Raw genomic sequence first — 22,795 nt, 5'->3', positions numbered from 1 at the left:
ACTTGAATTTTAAAACAAGATTGTGATGAACTTGTTTAAATTTGGTGTTTTAGTTATTAGATAAATGGATTTTTAAGGATAAAACCTTAACACTTTAATAACCACAATAAACCTACAATGTGACTCTTTACTCAGTAGTACATGTAGATAAACAGAACATCTCTTTTTTATTGATTGCCATCTAGAGACTAAGAAAACTATCTTTTTAAATTCTTGTCCTCATCCTTTCTTACTTCAAAATTCAGGTTCTGAATATGATGGAAGAAAATGATAAACTGGATGATATTGCAAAATTGGAGCAACACGAGTTTGGCCTGGACCTTGAGGAACTGGAAAGGCTCAAAGATGAAAGTGAAGAGGAGGTGGCCAAGGTAGGAGGACAGTTCATCGAAGCTCCATCAGGTTAGAATGGGAGACATACAGACTTGCTACAGAGAAAGGCTCTTCCCCTGTTAGCGCACCTGAGCTCTGGGCTTTTGAAGAGATACCAGTCCTGGATTGGATGTGATGGAGGGCCAGAAGAGAAGAATGCCAGCAAATGGCACCTAAACACAGCTAGTTTTGCACATGTTGTTAGGCAGAATACCCATCCCTGGGAGAGTTAGCAACATCTACCACTGAGGGATCCCAGTCTTAAAGAGACTAGGCTACTAGTTAGCCATCCCCGATCTCAGCAACAGGGAGAAGATCAAAGCCCAATAGCGATCATCTGAACATGGTCCCAGGGAGTGGGGTAGTTAATTAAATTGCCCAGCAGTGGGGAGAAGAGGGCTTGAGTAGGCAGGGGCTCTCACAGCCTCTGGCAACTGATAAGCCATTAAGTCAGTGGATCAGAATCAAAAAGAAATGAAATGCAAATTAAAGTCATTTGATGAGACAATAAAAAAGTAAATAAAAATAAAAGAAATAATAAAAAGACATTTTGGAGAAAGGTACTAGGAATTGAACCCAGGGGTGCTCTACCTCTGAGCCACATCCCTATCCCTTTTTAGTTTTTATTTTGAGACAGTCTCACTAGGTTGCCCAAACTGGACTTGAACTTGCCATCCTCCTGCCTCTGCCTCCCAAGTCGCTGGGATTATAGGCATGTGCTACTGTACCTGGCTAAAAGGACATTTTTAAGTCTGGGAAATACTATTCTTAGCTAGTTTGTTAATCAACCTGCTAACCAAGTGCAAACAAAAGGTCTGGAGAAGATTTTTAGGACTAAGGACTGCAGGGTTTCACCGTCGTACCAGGTCTTTTGGCAAATTCCATTAAATAGGGATACCTGATTACTTATAGGTTAAGTCATAGCATCAGATAAAATTAATCGAAGTAGCACATATGATTCTAAATGGGAAAATGTAAGTCATCTGATCCCCAGGAGTAGCGGGACCTTCTTTTTATTGGAAACATCAATAGTAAGGACAGTAAAGACTCGCAGAGGTCACTGACACTTCCAATATGTGTCGGCAAGAATGAAGCTGGCTTTTAGATCTCTGGCAGTTTCACATAATAATCTGAATTTCAAACTCCTCTGATAAAAGGAAGACTTGGCGCAGTGGCTTCGCCTCCCGGCTGTTCCAACCAGCCAGATCTGTGAGCACCTGCGCTCCAGCTCCCCTCAGTGAGGGGTCTGTCCCCTCAGCCCTCTGTGCTCATGGGTGTGACATGCAGCCCTTGGAGGCATTTGCATTGCCACCCCAGTCTTTAGGGAAGGGACTGCGCCTACAGAGGTGCTTCAGGATTTGTTCTCAGAGGCAGGGCCGTGTGCTCCAAGCGTCCATCTCAGGGCAGGGCGGCTCAAAAAGTGTTGGGAAAGACAATCAAACGGTCCCACCTCAGACGCAGCCGTGACCAGGCAGTGAACTTACAGTAAGATGATTTTTTTTTCTAAGAGGGCACTCTTTCATTTTTAACTTTCCCCTTCATCCACGTGCTGCAAGATAAGAAAGGATGCAGAGATGTACAATTTAGCCAAGAGCTACTTGACCGAGGTCATCAAAGAAGAATGCTGGAACGCCATGGCTGTGAAGGGCCGAGCACTTAAGGTAAAGGGCGCAATCCAGGTTCCAAACCTCGGCTGCCGAGCCTTTTCAAAGTCTCACGGCATAACGTTTAACAACAGCCCCACATGTAGCAAAGCATTTGAAGCACTGCCTGCCTCTACCTACGCTGACTTCCACCTGGGGGTGTCGCGTTCTCTTGATGCCTCTTCCCTCTGCTCAGGCCCCATGTGCTTTCCAAGCCAGCACCTCTTAAGGCTGGCCTTGGCACCCCTTCCTTCTTTCCTCTGCGACACTCCCTGTCTCCATGTCTTACCATCTGTCTGTTCCGAAAGGCCGCCTCACTCACGGTCCACACAGGTCAAAAGGTGGGACACACATATTGTTCACATCTACACCTCCACCTGCCTCTGCATTTTCTAAGGGACTGTTTTAATTTACCTCTATACAGGGGACCCGAAGTCTCAGTTTATGCCTGTGGCCCTAGAGTAGCTATTCACAGCACCTTCTCCACTTTCAAATACCTCTCTCTCACACGCACGCACACACCACCCTACATTTACACGATTGAGTTTCTCTCTAGAACAAGGTTTCCCAAGAATGGCATATTTGGGACTGGACCATTCCTTGTGGTGCTTAGCAACATCCCCAGCCTCTGTCTACTGGACAAGGACATCCGTGCCTCCAGGAATAAAAATTTAAAAAGGTCTCCAGACATTGCCAGGTGTGGGTGGCGGGAAGGCAGGGAGAATTGTTTCTAGTTGAGAACCATTGTTCTAGAAATAAATCCTTCACCAACAGGGTTAGGTACAAAGTCTAACCAATACTAATGGCATGCATCTTTTTATTTTAAAGATTTCCATTGTTGATTTCACTCAAGGCGTAATATCCTATGAGTTAATATTAGTTAGGGAAAACACCCCACACCTCATCCCCAGATACCCCACGATTATACTCAAAATGAACTTATTTCCTCTCACTTGTTTCCCAAGTGCTTTCACATCCCCTATGTGGTTGAGAACTTCCCGATGAAAGGGCGCCCAAGTCAAGAGCTGAAGGAATTGAAGAAAGTTTTGCAGCAAAAGAAGATTGAAGCAGAGTGTCTTAAAGTACAATTTTTTAAATATATATGTATTTATATAAGTGATGTGATTTATCCCAACAGATTTGAGTTGGGATACAATTTAGGATAAGTTTATATATTGTGTACTTTTATATTTTTATTTCTAATTTGTAGGATACATTCTTTTCTTTCTTTCCTTTTCTTTTTTTTCTTTTTTTTTTTTTTTTTAATACTGAGAATTAAACCCAGGGGTGTTTTACCACTGAGCTACATTCCCAGCTCCCTTTACTTTTTATTTTGAGACAGGCCTCACTAAGTTGGTTGGGACCTCACTAAATTGCTGAGGCTGGCTTTGAACTCATGATCCTCCTGCCTCAGCCTCCCGAGCCCCTGGGATTACAGGTGTGCACCACCACGTCCAGTTTACAGGATATATTCTAATAAACATAGGAGCCTATATACAGTAAATACAACACTGGCTAGCACCAGATATTGAGGACAGGCTTTTAAAAATGACATTTGGAGTTTTGTTCTTATCCTGCTCAGAAGTCCATATTCCCTTTTCACCCTCCCTTATCCCTAGGGATTGTGTTTTAAGATAACCAACAAAGATGAAGTAGAACCTATTTTGATGGAAATGTAGTTTCCGTAAAACAACCCCACTTTTTTTTTTTTTTTGAAAGCAATAATCTCTGTGAAACCAGTAAAAAACACTGGTCCTTTGTTATAGCATTGTTTTGACCAGAACTTTGTATCTACTCTTTCTCTTAAACATAAATTAAGGCTTACATAAATCTTAACTTATACCTTCCAGTCCCATGTGAACAAGTTTGTTTATAAAATATGAAGAGAATATATATATATATATACATATATATATATAATTTTTTTGAGTTTTTTTTTCCATTTTTTTTATTATTGTAAACGAATGGGATACATGTTGTTTCTCTGTTTGTACATGGAGTCAAGGCAACCATTTGTGTAATCATAAATTTACATAGGGCAATGCTGTTTGATTCATTCTGTTATTTTTTCCATTCCCCCCCACCCCTCCTACCCCTCCCACCCCTCTTTTCCCTCTATACAGTCCTTCCTTCCTCCATTCTTACCACCCTCCTTATCCCTAACCCTAAACCTAACCCTAACCCTAATGCTAACCCCTCCCACCCCCCATTATATGTCCTCATCTGCTTATCAGCGGGATCATTCGTCCTTTAGTTTTTTGAGATTGGCTTATCTCACTTAGCATGATATTCTCCAATTTCATCCATTTGCCTGCAAATGCCATAATTTTATGATTCTTCATGGCGGAGTAAATGTATATATAATTTTTAATGCTGAAGTACAAAGAAAGACTTGAAATGTTTACACGCAGGTAACATCCTGACACACAAATATAAATATTAGGTAGTGTCCAGGGTTATTTTTATTCTTTTGGTTTACCCACAGTTTATCAGTTTCTGAAGCTTTAATCTCTTCTATGGCAGTTTCAGGATCTATCATCTTGCCCCATCTTGAATAAAATTGTTGGCAAAATGATTTAACCTCTTAAGATGGTTGTTAAAATAATTAAATTGTCTCAAAAATGTCCTTTGGAGAATTCTTCTTATTGTACAACTTCCACATCATCTTTTTCTCTATTCAGCTCCGGAAGGACATTTCAGAGGTCCAGTCTGCAGTATCCTTGGTTAAAAAGCGTCATGAAGAGGATGATGAAGAAGAAGAAGATGAAGAAAAGATAAGCAAAGACTCCACGTTGCCCAATTACCTGCTTGGTAGTCTGAGTACTGATTTTGGGGTAGATACGTCTTTGTTATCAAGCCAATTGGAACTTCATTCCAGAGAGGAGAAGATCAACCAAATTATATTACTAAAAGTGGGTGGCTTTTCTCTTTATCCTCAAATATCTCTGAAACTCCCTATGAGATGTCTTTCAAGTGCTCACATTGAAACCTAATGTCAATCAAATGATGTCTTCAAAGTGCATAGAGAAACACACAGATGGCTAGCACCCATGTCCACAGTCAGAACTTGTGTGCAAGAGTTACCACCATCCCTTCAAACTGGATTCTGTAATCCCACATTTTCTAAAGAACACTCTTCACTGGCTGACACCAAAAACCATTCTTCCGTTTAGATCTTTAGTCAGTTCAAAGAAACTCTTGGATTCCATCTTCTCAGTAACTCAGGTGTCAAGTAATATCTCCTTTAAAGGTTGAGACATGATTGCTTATCTATCTGCGTAACCTGGAGAAATATGATTTCTTCTTTAAGATTTTGGTACCTTCTGGGATTCTGGAAAAAGGTGTAAGTTCCCTCTCTCTCTAAGCCCCTTCTCTTTACTTTCCTCCAAATAAGTCAGTCTCATAACACATCTGTCAATGGAGAAGACCCTACTGAACATTTTTGAAAATGCAATGCCCGAGACTATAGATGGTTTGAAATTAATGTTAGCTATTCCTGTCCTTAAAAGTCCTTCAGCCATGTCGCAATTCAAGTTCTAGCTTCCTGCCATGTTACTCAGTTCTTACTTCCTTTCCTTTTCTTCTTCTACTCCAATCTTTTATTCCTCAGAGAATAAGCCCTCCACTTATTCTCAGAACTGTTAAGTTACCTTTGTGATCCAGCTTCTGTGGACCCAAGCCCCAGACATCACCTTCTGGTTGCTTTATTCCTACAAGGAGGTAAATTCAGCCCAAGAGAAACTCTGGTGCCAGGTGTTAAGATCATTTTTTAATAATTTAATGGCTTCATCTTCAATAACATAGGTGTATAGACTAAACTTTGACAGTAACAGAAAAGTAACTTTGATTTGAGCCATTAGGAGTGGGAGCAAATCACTTGGACTCACTTTCTCTCTAGCTATGGACTGATCCAGCTGGCTAGCTCAGGTTCTCCTCTTGCCTGAGAATGACCTGACCCTATAGCTGTAGGAAGAATATTGTGCATGGTGGTACTTCTCTGGAAGCTTCTCCAAACACCCTCTATTGGCCATTCTAGATCTTTCTATATCTCCACCAATAAGGTTGGAAGCGATGCTTTCCAAGTTAAATCCTGTATGTTGGCTTTTAAATTCATGCACAAAAGTAGAGAGAATTGCTTAATGAGCCTCAGAGTGCCCATCATGCACCTGAACATTTATCACCATACCTGCTCATTGAAGGACAGCTTACATTTCAGAAAGTAGATTATGGAATATCAGTTATACGGTTGCCTTAATCCTTCCCATGGTTGGATGCCACTGTCAATTATTAAATAAAGAAATGGCTTGATATAAAGAAGGTATTTTACCTTCTTAAAAGATAATTTCAGGGTTGAGATTGTGGCTCAACAGTAGAGGGCTTGCCTGGCATTTGTGAGGCACTGGGTTCAATTCTCAGCATCACATGTGAATAAATGAATAAAATAAAGCTCTATCAACATCTAAAATTAAAAAAAAAAAAAAAGGTAATTTCAGGACTGACCTTGGAGGGAAAGTGTAAGTTAGGATCATGTTACCAGTAAAGATTTGAGATGTGATGTGTTTTTCAGTAACATATTGATATTTCAGGATATCATTTACAAGGTGAAAACTGCTTTCAATAATGAGTTTGATGCTGCATATAAACAAAAAGAGTTTGAAATCACACGTGTGACAGAAAGAAATGTTAGAATTAGAGAAATTATCTCAGATCTGGAGTTGGAGGAAACAGTCTGGCAACCAGAATTTGAAGACTGTGAGAAGCCAGAGAGAACGCTTGTGGTGGAGGATCATGAGGTACGGCTGGCCCCAGCATCCCTTCCCTCTTTCTCAGGTTTCCCCCAGCTCCTATTTTTTCACCTTCCTGTTTACACTACAGCAAGCGACTAGATTAGACAGCGTGCTCAGTACAGGTAATAATAACAGGCGATACAGCTGTGGTAGTGAGACTCTCCCGTGGAGTCCAGGGAAGATTTGGACACTTGCACCTAGGAAGCTCTCATCTTTACAGGGAGTCCAGGGCCCTCTTTTCCCATCGCCTAGTTTTCTTCCCTATGCATTTCAGCCTCTTCTAGCAATTTCTACTTTGTATCTCCTCCACCCAGAGAGCAGCTGGTCTGAATTAGATTCTCTTGGTCCCAGTTCTGGGCTTGCCTGGGAAGGAGCCCCTTGGCCCAGTGATGACCCAGTGCCAGAACCCGGGGGGGTTGAACCACTCTGTGGAAAGAGGCCAATGGAGTCATTGTCTAGGCCGTCAAGGCAGTATAGACGCCAGGGAAAGGGGACTTGTAGTCAGCCTTCTTCAAAGTTTTAGCACAGGCAGTTGCAAAAAGAATGCCTAAAGAAAACAAAATACAGCCAAATTTCATTTTTTTGAAAGAAAAAAAAAATGCTAGAGAATGCTCAAAGAAAAACCTCTTGTTTACATGAAACCAACTTCACTACTTTGGGGCAAAAGATAATACTGGTGTTTAGAAGTGACATTTTCACAGTCCCTGTTAGCTGACAGGCCCCATTCTAAGTGCCCTAGATAGACGAATTTATAATTCCACAGCCACAGAAGGTAGGTGCTAACACTGCCTCTACTTCACAGATGAGGAAAGTGAGGGACAGAGAGGTTAAGTAGCTCAGCCACAGTTTCCTGCTAATTAATAACAGACTGGAGCCAAACCATTTGCTTCCGCGTTCATTGCCCTAACCTCTGCACTTGTTTAACTTCTGTAAGTCATTTTTCCCTGGACTCTTGCTATGTGACCTGGGACCTGGAGCAAGATGACAACCAAGACCTCTTTCTGCCACTGCTCAGGGTTCAGCTGGTGGCAATCCTCTTGCACGTGCAGTAAACCCCCGTGCCTGCCTTTTCTTGGGTTCCAGTCATTCTATGTTCAGGAGCATGATCTCCCTGCCAGTCAGATGTGACTTCCTGCTTTGCCTAACCCCCTGCAGTGGCTGCTCATGGCGCTTGGGATACAGCCCCGTGGCTCCTTCCTGACCGCCTCCCGGTCCCCGTCTTGTCCAGCGGCTCTCCCTCTCTTCCAGCCATGCTTTACTTTACTGCCCATAGTACTTGCAATGCCCCAAGCTCTTGACCTCTTAGGGCCTCATCTTTCAGGATTTGACTCAGGTGACCCTTCTTTGACCTCCCCTCTCATCACCACCCTTCATCAAATATCAAATCTCCTCAGTGATGAGACAAGAACTGAGAGCTAACGGAAAAGTAAAGATCTAGTCTCTAATCCTATCATCTTAGACCTTGTCTTCATTCCAAAACAGAAATTGAATGCAAAATCTGGATTGTCCCTTGAATTCCCCTAGTACCATTTAATTTCCTCCCAGTGTGTAGAAGGAAAGTTTGGTTTGAATTTTGTAAGCACACCAGCAGGAAACTGTGTTTTCTCTTTTAGATTACAGCTCAAAAACATGTTTCTCCATGGCAGAAAGCCAAAGCAGAATTGATTTCACCCTATGAAACAGAGCGATGGCTTCATTCACAGGTATGCAGCTTTGTCCAAACAGTATCCAAGACCCTTTTCCCTTCAGGGATACTTGTATCCCATTGTAGAAGCACATTAGGATATTTGCCTTGATCCCAAGGCCACTTGAACCTCATCTGGACTCCTTCCGTTCTCTCTCCCATATCACTGCCTCCCTTCCCTATCCTAAATGTGGTCATCCTAACACCTGGTGGGAGGTGCCTCTGGGTTGGAGCTGTGTCTCAGCTGCCCTCTCTGACCCTGGCTCTTTCCCAGGGTTTGGACGTCAGAGCCAGAGCCCTGATGGACATGATGGGAGGTGTTCTGGAAGTCAAGAAGGAAGACATTTTGAGAATGGTGAGATATCTCACTCTCCTTGTGAAAGGTACAGCAAGGTAGAAAGACACATTTCTCCATTTTTTGCCCTATATGAACTTGTTTGAAATTCTACAGCAACAAATATTAGACAACTTCCTAGTACCTTGTGAACATACACAGTTGGCAAATAAGAAAAAAAAAAATTGGCTTCTATTCTCACAAGAAGCAAATGAGCACCAAGAAACCACGGTGGTTTTGGTCTCTACCACTTCAACTCTAATACCCCAGGAAGCATCTTTGACACCTGGAGTACAGGTGTAGGTCTTTGTATAGATACCAGCACACACCTCCGTCTGTCACCTAAAGGTCCAGACATGTCCTAAACTGCCCTCATTCCCCAAGTCACAGAACAACAGTCATAATGTTGTTTATATTCTTTAGTAAACGTGTGTCAGGCATTGTCCTCGTTAACTTTTTGTTTTGTTTTTCTGGTGGTCCTGGGGAATAAACCACAGGTGTTTTACCACTGAGCTACCTCCATAGCCCTTCTCACGTCTCAATTTAAGACAAGGTCCCAAATTGCCCAGACTGGCCTTGAACTTGCAGTCCTCCTGCCTCAGGCTCCTGAGTCTCTGGGACTGCAGGTGTGCACCACGGGACCTGGCCCTTGCCAACCCTCGAAGCACTTTTCCCTTTTTTTTTTTTTTTTTTTTTGCGGTGCTGGGAATCGAACCCAGGGCCTTGTGCTTGCAAGGCAAGCACTCTACCAACTGAGCTGTCTCCCCAGCCCCCCTTTTTTTAACTGCTTTTACCTCTGAGCTTTTACTATACTGTTGCATTTGTACTTGAGATGGAGCACGTGTGTTCCTTTCTATCGTCAGGTGATTCCTCAGCCTGCTTTTATGGCAAAGCCGGATGCATTGTGGACTGAAGAAGAAAGGAAACAATTCAAAGAATATGAGAAAAAAGTCAAGGAGTTAAATGAAGAAAGAGATAAGTATAGAAAGGTCAGAAGATCCAAAAATTAATGTAATCTACCATATCTAGGGTTCTGTTTCTACATCTTTTCAATTTTTTTATTTTCTCAATGTCTTTAGTGGCTTAAGAATGGCATCTCAGCTTAAATTCTCAAGAATTTAGAAGATTTAGAGAAGTAAATTTTGAATTTGATAAGTGCAAAGAGAACAATTTAAAACAGAAAGAATTTTGAGCAGTGGTTTTTGAAAGTTCTTGTTGATTTCAGCATTTCCCACATTGCTACCATTTGTTTGTCCCCTTCATTCTCCAAATGTTTACTAGACACCTATTCTGGTCATGTGCAAGTCACTGTGAGGGATTGCTGTCTCCTGTCTGCAACCATCTGAGTTGTTCTCATAAGGAATAGATTTGAGAAAAGAATGGTGCAAACGGTGCAGCACGTAGTTTACAGTTCTTACTTGAAGTTTCTGCAATGCAGTTCAGCTACTTTTTATCTTCTTCCATCACAAAGAAACATCCCACATTAAAATGCTTATAATCTAATCGAGATGAGAAATACTATGGTGTCTGCTCAGTTCCTTAGCCCATTTATTGATTAGGCTATTTGGGTTTTTGGTATTAAGTGTTTTGAGTTCTTTATATATATCCTGGATATTAATGCTCTATTTGAGGATGTGGGGGGAAAAGTACACTCATACATTGCTGGTGGGAATGCAAATTGGTACAACCATTATGGAAAGTGGTATGGAGATTTCTCAGAAAACTTGGAATGAAACCACCATTTGACCCGGCTATCCCACTCCTACATTTATACCCGAAGGACTTAAAAGCAGCATATTACAGTGATGCAGCCACATCAATGTTTATAGCAGCTCAACTCACAAAAGCTAAACTGTGGAACCAATCTAGGTACACTTCAACAGATGAATGGATTTTTAAAATGTGTGTATATATATATATATATATATATACACACACACACACAAACACACACACACACACGCACACACACATATATACACACAATGGACTATTACTCAGCCTTAAAGAAAAATAGAATTATGACATTTGCTGGTAAATGGATAGAGCTGGAGAATATCATCCTAAGCAAAATAAACCAATCCGAAAAAACCAAAAGTTGAATGTTTTCTCTGATATGTAGGGGATAGGGAAGAACTGAATTACTTTAGATTAGGTAGAGGGGAGTGAAGGGAAGGAAGGGGGTTTGGAGTCAGAAGGATAGTAGAATGAGACAGACATTATTACCTAGGCATATATGTAACTATATGTCCAGTGTGATTCTACGTCATGTATAACCCGAAGAAAAGAGAAATTATGCTGCATTATATATGATGTATCAAAGTGCATTCTACTGTCATGTATAACTAATTAAAATAAATTTTAAGAAAGAATGCAGCTTTTCCCTCCAACCACCCTAGCGCTCTCTCGCACGTTCCCTCCGTTCTGCAGTTTCCATGGAGTCGGTTTCCTACTTTCTTGCCATCTCCTCGGCCATTCTAAGTACATTATCCAGATGAGATACAACAAGAGAAGGCATAAACTCTGGAGTCCAAAGATCAAGATTGTAATGTCAGCATGTCACATCTTGGCTATATAATCTCAAAACAGGGTCTTGCTAAGTTACCCAGACTGGACTCAAACTTTCAATCTGCCTGTCACAGGCCTCCTGAGTGGCATGCATCACAGTGCCTGGATATGTTGACTTAAGCATACATAACTTGCCAAGAGCACTCACTGGGGGAAACATATAGTCAAACTTCTGCTGGGAAAAATTTTCTTCATTATCAAGAGTATTATGTGTGAAATTAAACCTCAATCTCTCACCCTGCACAAAAATCAACTCAAAGTGGATCAAAGACTTAGGCAGTAGAACAGAGACCCTGTGCATAATAGAAGAAAAAGCAGGCCCAACTTTCCATCATGTCAGCTTAGGACCTGAATTCCTTAAGAACACTCCTAAAGCACAAGAAGTAAAATTAAGAATCAATAAATGGGATGAATTCAAACTGAAAAGTTTCTTCTCAGGAAAGGGGAACAATAATGTGAAGACAGAGCCTGCAGAATGGGAGAAAATTTTTACCACATGCACCTCAGATAGAGCACTAATCTCCAAATATATAAAGATGGTATAATAGCATTCTATTGCTTTGTCCATTTACAGCTTATCAGTCTTTTCTCCATGTCTGTCTTCTGTATCACTTTAGTTTACTTTTCCTTTTTTGTTTAGCTCCATAAAAATTGGCTTAATAGCAAATTACTTGAACAATTTGCCTGCTTTATATAAAGTTAGCACTTTACGATTTCTTTAGAGATGAAAAAAGACATTTAAATTGAAGAAAAATTAGCCCAACAATGGACATTGTATCAGTCCAGGTATTTACTTCCTGAGTTTTGATCAATATTTTGTGTTTTAATTGTCATAAAACAGTGATTTGGGTGTGTTTTTTTATTTTGGTGCTTTAATGGTTTAAGATGTTGCACATTTTTTTTAACCTATGCAGTTATATTTTTCTAGAAATAGCATTTGTGTTGAGCAGTAACACTTTATACATATATATGCATGTTTATTTTGGCCTCGTCAGAGGAATATTTTTAGGCTTGTTTGCAAAAGGGCAGTTTTTATTTTCTTTGCTACAATTGTCTTTTTTGCAGAATAATAGTGTGTGCAAGTTTGTGAGCAAATGAAACAAGCAGGTTCAATCCATTCATTATGATTTTCATATCTTATACCTATGCCAGAATCTGTATTTCACATTAAGTTATTTATTTTGAATGAATATAATAAATTCACAGCTCTCTTTATTGATTTTGCAATAAATAAACCGATAGGTTTTTCTTTTTAAAAGACATTTTTGTCTCAAATACCAACTATCAGTTACTTTATTTTTTAATGTTTTTGCCTGTTATGGTACAGTTACCTTTTAGTTGTAATATTATCTTTGAGGAGAACCTTTTCTCAAAAATGGTTGGTGTCCATGTAGCTACTTAGTTGAATAAAGAACTGTAACTGAGATTTGGAAATTATAAACCTGGAATTAGGGGACTAATCATTCCTTCAAGTTGCATGGGATATCACTTGTGAGATTGCAAAGCCATAGCCTTTACACAGCACATCTAGAATGAGAGATGGCGTGAGTTCTGGCAAGTCAGGCAGCTTCCTGTGGATACAGTGAAGAAGGTTGGTGAACTTCAGTACAGTCCAGATTTTAAAAATCACACTTCTCAGGGATCTCCCCAAACTAGTGGGTGTCCTGGCTGTCCCTATGACAGCCTCTTCTACAGGTGAGGCCTCAAGTGAATTGCAGCTATTCTGGTGTGCCTATAGGGGCACTTTGTATGAAAAAGGGTGTGGACTCCAAAACTGTTTTGTAGGTTCTTTGGCCATTTGCCAGAGTATGAAAGAATCCAACATAGGATTTTTATTAAAGTTAGGCATTCATTTCAGTAAAACAGAGTATGATCCCAGTAAGAAATCTTGAATTCCAACCTCCCATGTATGTTCTATTTAAAAAATAACCCCCTTCAAGAATATTTTGTTTTCTTTAACTGGTAATCTCTTTGAGGTAGGTTTCAGATTTTGGCAGTACAACATGAAAGATTAGGACAAGCATTAATGTATGGGTGGAAAACTTGTTAATCTGAGAGTGAAGTTTGACTTTAAAGTGTTCAAACTTGGAATTGACTGGGAGGCCAAAGAATTTTAAGAAGATTCTCTCAAGACATGAGTAAGTTGTGTGATAATGGTGTGTTTGTGTGTGAATGGGAATTTATAAATGTTGAATTCTGGGCTTCGACAATCATTGTCAGCAGGAGATCAAGCTGCGAATATTTATGTTTTAAAACTTAAATTATACAGCTAGTTTTAAGTCTTCCTAACAACTAGTTTTTAATGTTAATGAGCACTTTTTACCTAAGTTACCTTTTACATTATATTGAAAAAGATTTATCTTAAGCACAGATTAGAGATTGGGAATCTGCTTGGGGAAGAGGTCTTTCTGGATTCTTTCATACTGTAAAGGAAAGAAATTTGCCTTCTGGGGAATTGAACTAATTTCTAATCTAGCCTTTAAGACTAGAATTCTGAAAACAAAAATATGAAGGAAATTAAAACCCCTTATTTAGTTGATGTGTAAAAACATTGTTACTGGAAATTGATTGGGACTTGAGGCCTTTCTTCCAGAAAACAAGGACTTGATTTATCAGGCCTATATTAGGTCCTGAACCTTAATGCCATGTATTTGTACTTTTAAAAAATTGTTTCAATGAAAAATATATTAGTAATTGGAACTTCTGGTCCAGTTGGGAGTTCTTCCATTTGAAAAAATGTGATATTTGCATGGAACTGTTTGAATCTTTGTATTTTCTGGTGCCCTCCCCCCAATAGAACTGAAGCTAGAACTTTCTCTTTTGATAAAGGAACAATAAATGAGCATGTTATTTGTAAATTGGTATTTAGTAACTTAGTGGTAAACTTGAAATACTAGAATGCATTATAAGCCTAATCCTAGGTAGTCATAAAAATCTAATTATTTTCGAACCTATATTCCCATTAGTTTTCAAGATATTTTAAGTTATATTTTTCCTCTTTATCTGAGCTGCTTCTTATTTGGGGGCTACTTTTATTTTTATTGAGGCATCATTTGTAAGGAGTTACTTTGTTTCGATAAGGCTTCTTATAACTGTAACTGGATGTTTTGCTCTAATCTTCCAAGAAAGGCCATTTTATTTCTTAGTCACTTACAAAGGCATGTGGTCATTGACTTTGGGGGGCCATTTGCATGAGTGTTGATACAAATTAAAACCCCAGTTAACCTCATCACATGTCACCCCATGAATGTTAATGATGGAAGGAATACCTGTAGTATACTGTCACTTCTGGACTGAAAAACTGGGGAAGAAAATTTACTTTGCATACATCAAAAAAACTTAAAGCCAGTGTGCAGAGTTTCATTGTTGACCTCAGCAGATGAAGTGAGCTGATAGTGTTAATTCAGATTTAAGAAATTATCTGAATCTTTGTGTAGATTTACAGTCTACATGCTATATAAACTATATCAGATAGTTTTTACAGTACCACATGAGTATATAGGCACCCTCCCAACACCTTCTATATCCATTTGTTACTGAATTTTCTAAACTGGCATTGTAACATTACAACAGTGTTTTGTTGCACCAATTTTATAAACTTTTACAGTGCAATACGTGTTATTTTTCTGAGGCAAACCAAAGGTATATTTCTCAAGGTTCTTGCTGCTTTCTTTAGCAGCATTCGATGGCGGATCTTTTATATACATTTGTAATAGATAAAAATAAGCCAGATTGCAAATTCTGTTTAAAATCTTAAACCATGTACCAAGTTTTTGGTTGAAATTGTGTAGGGTAAGTTAAACTTAAATTGCATTCTATTAACCAATGTGAGTGTATTTCTGTAAGCATAGTTATGTTGAAATAAAGTTTTAAAAAGCAAAAAAAAAAAAAGAAAGAAAGAATGCATAAAAAAGACGATGGTGTGCAAGCAAGTGATATCTATGCTTCTGTGATGGAAGTAAAATTATACCATCATTCAAGACAGGACTGGTTTGTAGCTTTTTTGAGGCTGCATTTATGAACAATTCTTTGAGCCTTTTGTTAACCTATCTATATTTTTATTCATTGCAGTTCTGACTTGCATTTTAACCTAAGATAGTACTTACCTAAAAACCCAAATCCATAATTCTGAAAGAAGTAAATTTTCAAGGAGTTAGGGAATACAGATGCCTATGGAATAAAAAATGTTGACTGGCTGCCTTCACTCCAGTTTATGTCGTAAACCATAGCTGCCTGCCTGTCCTCTCACTTCCAAGTTCCTCCATCATATCCCTCTGGTGAAACCAAGCCCTTGATTAAATACGGTATTCTGCCTCCTCTGCACCTCTACATATGCAGTGGACAAAGAGAAAAATACTGACTGGTTTCACCCTCAGTTAATGATTTTAGGCTCAGTTGGGTCCTTCGAGCTGTTCAATGACGCTATTCTGTTTTCCCCCAACCTGGTACCTCACACTGGAATGGGAATCCGCATCACCTGGGGACCCTGTTAAAAATGCAGAATCAGAGTCTGTGGTTGTCATCATGCTCTGGGGAAATGGAAGGACCCCGAGCTTGTGAGCTCCTAACAAGCTCCCAGGTGGTGACACTACTGATGGCTTGTGGGCCAGCCTTTGAACAGCAGGATCCTTGAGGACCATTTCACATCTGCTCCTTCATCTTCAGACTTTCAACACCTGAGCCCCTCAATGCACTTGCACCTTACTTTCTATTTCACTGAGAGAAGAGAAGAAACCAGAAGAGATTGTCCTTGCTCTTCCACCATCATGTCTGCCACCAACCTGTACTGAATTCATGGAGCCTCATGTCCTCCTATTTCCTAAGGGCTTGAGTCCACTCAGTATTGCTCTCTACTAGACTAGACTCCATCCCACCTCACCTCTTCAACGTCATCACTCATCAACTTGCCCCTCTTTCTTCTGGATCATTATATATTTTTTTCTCTACCTGATTTTTCCCATCAGCGTAGACACATGCTGTGATCTTATGCCTCTTACAGGATGTACGTGTGACCATGTATCTCTCATTTCATTTAAAAAATACTCCCTTGAAGAGGGGTACACTAGGGTTCTCTATACTATTCTTGTGGCCTTCAGGTTAGACTGATTTTATTTCAAAACAAAAAGTAAAAGAAAAAAACAATCCCCTTGACCCCACTTTCCCACCCATCCACCACTCAGTGTCTCTGCTTCCTCTTCATAGAAAAACTCAAAAACAAAACAAAACAAAACGAAATTCACAGTCACCAATTTCTGTCTTTTTTATTTATAAAAAAATATGATGTAAAATGTCAAACATATAAAAGTGGAGAGAACAGTATATGACCCCTTGTCCAGTTTCAGTAGTTAACTACTCATGACCAATCTTGGTTCATCTCAACTTCACCTTCTTCCCTAGCACTGGATTATTTTTCAGTGATATAAAAATTGAATATACAAATTATAATATAAAAAATAAAATTCAGAATAGCAGTCATCAGGAATACAAACAAAAATAAATGCTGGAGAGGATGTGGAGTAAAAGAAACACTTTTTCATGGTTGGAATTGTAAACAGGTATAACCACTATGAAAATCAGTATGGAGGTTCCTCAGAAGACTAGGCATGGAACCACTATAAGACCCAGCTATATCATTCCTCAGTATCTATTCTAAAAAAAATTACTATAGTGACACATACATACAATATTTATAGAAGCACAATTCACAATAGCCAAACTATGGAACCAACCTAGGTATCCATCAATGGATGAATGGCTAAGGAAAATGTGGTATATACATAAAAGGAAGTTTTATTCAACCATAAAGAAAAATGAAATTATGTCATTTGCAGGAAAAAGGCTATACCTTGAGACCATTATGTTAGGTAAAGTAAGCCTAACTCAGAAGTTCAAGAGTCATGTGTTTTCTCTCATATGTGGAAGCTAGAGAGGAAAAAGAAAAAGAAACATGGGGAAACAGGGATCTCATGAAAATCAAAAGGAGATCAGTAGAGGAAAGGGGCAGGGGTGGGCAGTAGGGAGGAAGGGAGAATGTGCAGGGAAGTGATGTTGACCAAATTATATTGTTACATTTTGTGTATATACAAATATGTAACAAATTCCAACATTATGTACACCTGTGATGCACCAATAAAATAATGAAAAGGTATGCAGAACTTGGGGGAAAAAAAAGCAAGACTTATTTTTTTAGGGCCAAATCATGCACCTGGAAAAAATAACTATCCTATAAAGGATGTCAGAGTTTTCTGAAAAGATTTGCTGCATTTGCTTTACCAGGCCTACTTCTGGCTGTATCATTAGCTACCATTAGTGATTTTTATCCCTCCCCCTGCCACACACACACACACACACCAATGTAATCTTTTTAAAGCAAAAATCCCAGACACCCAATATCTTAAACAGATCCAAGGGGAGAATCTCTGGTTGAAGGGACTGAGGTGAACACCTCACAAGCTCTGCCTTCCTCCTGCCCCTCCCTTGCAGCAAAATGCAACATCTCCTCCTAACACTAACTTCACTACACCTTCCTTTCAGTCGTTAGAAACAGAATTGAAGAAACTTCAAAATGCAATTCAAGAGAGCACACAGAGCTTTGATGAACAGTTGAAAAGACTCTTTGAAAGGAGAGTGAAGGCAGAGATGGTTGTCAACCAGGTAAATAAAAGCTTTGCTTCTGTGACTTGTTCTTTTAAGGAGCATCCAGGGTCCTGGCTGGTGTTAGGATAATGACCAACACCCTTTCCTGGTGCAAAGGTCCCGAAAGCCTGAGTCCCTGGATCCCTCTTCAGCCTCATGTTGCATCTCCTCCCTTTCACTTGGCACACTTCCTCTTCCGGTGCCCTGAGAAGTCCTTGCTTTGCGGGAGGAAGGAGGCTTCTGGGAGGTGTGGGGGGAAATGGGAAATGACGGCTAAAGGTTTCTTCTTGCAGTGATGAAATGTTCTAAACTTGATTGTGACAACGGTAACACAACTCTGAATATACTAAAGACCACTCAATGACTCATACACTATAAATGGTGAATTGTATGGTATGTGAATTATACCTCAGTAAAGTTGTCTTTTTGAAAAAAAAAAAAAGTTACACCTAGTTTACAACTAGTTAGAACACCTAGTTGTACAAGATAATGAGGAGGGGCTGGGGAGATAGCTCAGTTGGTAGAGTGCTTGCCTCACAAGCACAAGGCCCTGGGTTCAAATCCCCAGTACTGAAAAAAAAAGATAATGAGGAAACTAACAGACTACTAGGTAATATCCAAAGGATTCAGGAGCCAACCGCATACATCTCCTTTAAATGAGACCATTTAAGATTCAAAGATGATAGTTGCAATTAATCAAAACCCATCAAATTTGTTCAAATTTACGACTTTGTGATATTTTTAAATAGAAAATGCCAGTTGATCATCTTCAGAGGATGATAACCAAATCTTGTGTAAAAACTAATTTATTTGGTCTTTTCTAAATGAACTGTGCCCTTGGGTAATCAAACAGTAGACAAGTAGGAGCACTCTTTGAAAGTATTTCAATTAATAAGTGAAAAAGGAAAGTAAAAACAGACTATTACCATTTTGGAACTCATTGAATTTACGGACCTGGGCATTGAGCACCTACAGCTGTGATCATCACAGAAAGATGACCAGACATTGTGTCTCCTGATCAAAGAACACAGTATCCCTTATGGTCTTCCACAAGGATCAAAGCTAGGTCTCATCAGACCTCTGGATCCAGCTGCAGTTTTCAGGAAGTACAAAGGATGAAGGACCAGGAGTATGCACTGGGTAAAACCCAGACGAGAAAGAACTACAAACTCCCAGTTACTACAGATGACTTGTGAGGAAAGAAAGGGGCAGAGGGAACATGAAGATTATAAGAGATTTAGAATGCATGACAAAAAAAATTTAGTGGACAAGTTATACTGTAGTGCCTAAACACACTTAGGTAAAACTGCAGAGAGGTTGTTACTATGAAAGTCAAGGCAGCGATTAGTATTGGGGTTGAGATTTTGATGGAGACACCTATAAGGAGCTTCTAGGTTGACAAAATTCCATTTCTGTGTGTTTTACCTTATAATGAAATGATGAAAATAAAATAACCAGTTATTGTAACAGCCTCTTTTTCTTTCAAAGAATTCTCTTATGTATACGTCATGAACTTGTTTGAGTAGAGTCAAGTCTATGATCATCAGCAGTCTTTTCTCAGATAGGAGTATTGATCCCCACCCCACACACACACCTTTTTAAATATTTCTACAGGAGGAATTGAAAATAAGTAACCTGGTTTTTTCTCTACTGTTGGATGAGGAATTAACCTCCAGAGAAGTATTCCTGAACAACTACCTCGTAAGGAAGCAGGAGGAGAAAGTAAGTGCAGCTCATGATCCCTGAGTGCCAGCCTTTCCTGACAGCCCTGTTCCTTGTTTAAGGAGAGCTCCCAGTCCTTCTCAACCACGTGCAATCCTTGACCCCTTTCTGGGACTTTGCTCCAGGACCGGGTAAAAGTACCCATTCCAACCTGTTAATAAAGTTATGTGATTCAGCATCTGTAATCATTTAGTCAAAAGAACCGTGTAGCCTTCCTATGAAGTGGTTTATAAAATGAGGCCACAGAGCTTCATGGTTGAAAGCACAACTTTTAGCCACTGGCTATGGGACTTGGAACAAGGCTAGAACCTTTTAACCTGCTGGCAAGCCATCCTTCAAGAAGTATTGTTCTCCCTGGACCATTTGGTGCTTGTTTTGTTTTCATTTTTGTTTATTTATTTATTTTCTGTACTAGGAATTGAACCTAGGGCTTCACATATACCAGGGGAGGGCTCTACCACTGAGTTATATCCCCAACCATTTAAAAACATTTTTTTGTTTTGTTTTGAGACTGAGCCTCACTAAGTTTCCCAGTCTGGCCTTGGCACTCTTAAATTTTACTAAACATGGAAGTGTATTGGGTTAGCTCATGGAATGAAAAACTGTCATATTCCGAAAACTATATAAATACAAGCAAAAATAGATATGGTTCATTGAAGACACATGGATACAAAATGCTTATTACATAATGTTTCAACAGATGTCAGAATTAACAATGGACTTTTGTGAATGCATGACTTATTGTGTCATAAATATGTACTTGCTTTTTTGTAAGAGTCTGTTAAACAGCAGATTCAAAGAACTTTCTAAATACATCCCTCCTTAGAACAACCCTGAATGATACTAGATTTCTTTCACAAAGAAAGGAGGCTGTCTCTGTGAGACTGGTAACAGGCCTCAGTCATCCAGTGGTAGGTAACAGAGCAGGACTGTAGCTGGGGAAATAGATGGAGCCACTCAAAGGAGAATAAGCAGAGACTATTTATTCCAAGCTTGGCATAGCAGAACGGTCGCCGTCACTTGCTTTTGTCTGCCAACTCTGGAAGGCAGGCAGGGAAACAGGAAAGCTGTAGGGTAGAAGCAGGGAGGGCACAGGCACACTGGCTGGATGTCGTTGGCACTGAGAAGCTACACTGATTTGGGGAACATATTTGGCCCTCTCTGGATGATCCTGACTTGGAAATAGGCACAAAAGTTAGAACTGACAATTATTGACCAAGTCCTGACAGTTTGGGGCAATTGCTGCAAAGCTTGTGGTTTAGTTTCCCAGCTACTGCAGAGGGTGTGGGGCAGAGTTCTATTTCTCCATATGGTCTGGCCATTGTTCGTCTCTCAGAACCCAGGTCCGTGCAACTCTCAAGCCTTGCACTTTCCTCACCCACACTGCCCTGTCACTGACACTTACACGGTGCTGACTGTCCTTAGGAGCAGGTGACTGGAGGTTTGTTCTTTCCAAGTCTCCAGAGGGTTTACTTCCTTCTCTACAAGTTTTCTGTAATGAATACTAGACAGACACCTTTACCTTGTACTAGAAAATTCTTTATTCATTCTCGAATCTCCTGTATTTTTCTTTATCCTGAAATCTCCAATTCCGATTAACAACTCCTGCTGTTATTCTAGAACCAGACTTCAGAAGCCATTCGGAAATCTAGAGAAGACTTGGAAGCATTTAAGGAGCACTATGACAACTTAATGGCAGAAGACAAGGTGAGAGTCACTGTCTCACCCACTCAGCCATGGAGTTGAGTTGTTGCTCTTGGGATTGGGGAAAGGTTGGATGGTATATAATTTAATTTCCTTGTAGATTTATCTCCTACTATAATTACCAGTTATGAATGAACTTCATTTTATGCCATTGAACACTTCGGTAATCTGCATGTAAAACAAATTTTCGTAAACTTCTGTAGTCTAAGATTTCTCTTGTGCTAAAAAATAGAGAGATCATTGAACTTCCAGGGTTTTTCAAACTTAAGTCCCCATTATCTAGTTATGAAATCAATTAGTAGGTCTCGCCAGCAGTTTTGTAATACAAAAGAATAGGATAGGATAGCACAAAGAAGACAGAAGAGAGCAGAATGGAATGGAAGAGGATGGAATAGAGCAACTTGCATGTTTTGTGAGTAAATATTATTTTGGAAAACTTCTGTTATGTACGTTTTCTAAGACCTCTTAAATGAAATAAAATTTTTAATACACTGAGGTGCTTCTTTTTCAAAACAAATCTTTGGAAAATATTTGCACCATGAATTATCATTCTCTACCAACTTTATAAACCAAGTTTTCATGGGTTTTTAAAATCAAAGTGCTACAATCTGTATTTTAAAGAATATTGTTAACAAATAAAAGGTTTCTGAACAAAGTTGCAATCTTGCAACGATGTGTTTGTCCTTAGGTTCTGGATCGCAGCTTTAAAAAGGAATTTTCTGAAGTTCCCAGTCATCAGGTGGATATACTCTACAAACTTTTTAAACGCCGACCAAGGTTTGTTTCTCCTTTGCTATTATGTTTCTGTAACTAAAAAGAAAGAAAAAAGAAAGCCTTTAAATGAAGAGGAGAATTTTAAGATTTTGCCTTTTATTTCTCTCAATTAGATAGAAATTGTCAGTGTAACTTTTAGGGGAATATGTTCATCTTGATCATCATTTTTTAATTTTATGACTACATGTTGAGAAAGAATCAAGTATAATGATTCCTTTTCATTATTTAAAAATAAAATTTCTGTGTAAGCATGGTGCTTACATAAAATGTCATTAAGTGCATTAAGGCTCTATTTCACACACGAAAGTCATTCCTCTTGAGTCATAGATAGCATACAAGTTCATAAACTGTTTTTCCCCAAGATGTGTTCCACAAGTACCAGTCCCTGATGGTCTGAGTTGCATTTGCACATAATAGCCTTCCAGGACTACATAAATTGGGGGACATACTAGGTCAAAAAAAGTGTTCCTTATTGCAGAACCTCTCAGAGATTATTATTGGCCTTTGCATCTCCAAGTATAAGAATAAGCAGTGTTTTTCAAACTTGTATGATCAAAAATTTCTTTTTCTC

At 39.4% G+C, this 22,795-nt stretch overlaps 1 protein-coding gene across 4 annotated transcripts in view; it reads left to right on the top strand.

Moving 5' to 3' along the window:
• The window catches only part of Cfap43 (cilia and flagella associated protein 43), an 88,063-nt gene that overhangs the window by 55,521 nt on the left and 9,747 nt on the right, over window positions 1-22,795 (top strand). For all 4 annotated transcript variants that reach the window (XR_007108885.1, XR_007108886.1, XM_047554495.1 and 1 more), the window contains exons 20-31: window positions 246-371; window positions 1,929-2,033; window positions 2,981-3,097; window positions 4,697-4,927; window positions 6,602-6,808; window positions 8,416-8,505; window positions 8,761-8,841; window positions 9,684-9,809; window positions 17,923-18,042; window positions 19,639-19,746; window positions 21,367-21,453; window positions 22,139-22,227. Coding sequence is in view for 2 of the 4 variants with exons in the window: in XM_047554495.1 (XP_047410451.1) it covers window positions 246-371; window positions 1,929-2,033; window positions 2,981-3,097; window positions 4,697-4,927; window positions 6,602-6,808; window positions 8,416-8,505; window positions 8,761-8,841; window positions 9,684-9,809; window positions 17,923-18,042; window positions 19,639-19,746; window positions 21,367-21,453; window positions 22,139-22,227 (1,487 nt within the window). In the remaining 2 variants the exon portion in view is untranslated. The remainder of the gene's footprint in view (window positions 1-245; window positions 372-1,928; window positions 2,034-2,980; window positions 3,098-4,696; window positions 4,928-6,601; window positions 6,809-8,415; window positions 8,506-8,760; window positions 8,842-9,683; window positions 9,810-17,922; window positions 18,043-19,638; window positions 19,747-21,366; window positions 21,454-22,138; window positions 22,228-22,795) is intronic.

This window comes from Sciurus carolinensis, chromosome 5, assembly GCF_902686445.1.
Source record: "Sciurus carolinensis chromosome 5, mSciCar1.2, whole genome shotgun sequence".
Taxonomy (NCBI): domain Eukaryota; kingdom Metazoa; phylum Chordata; class Mammalia; order Rodentia; family Sciuridae; genus Sciurus; species Sciurus carolinensis.
This window is presented reverse-complemented; position numbering and strand designations above follow the sequence as displayed.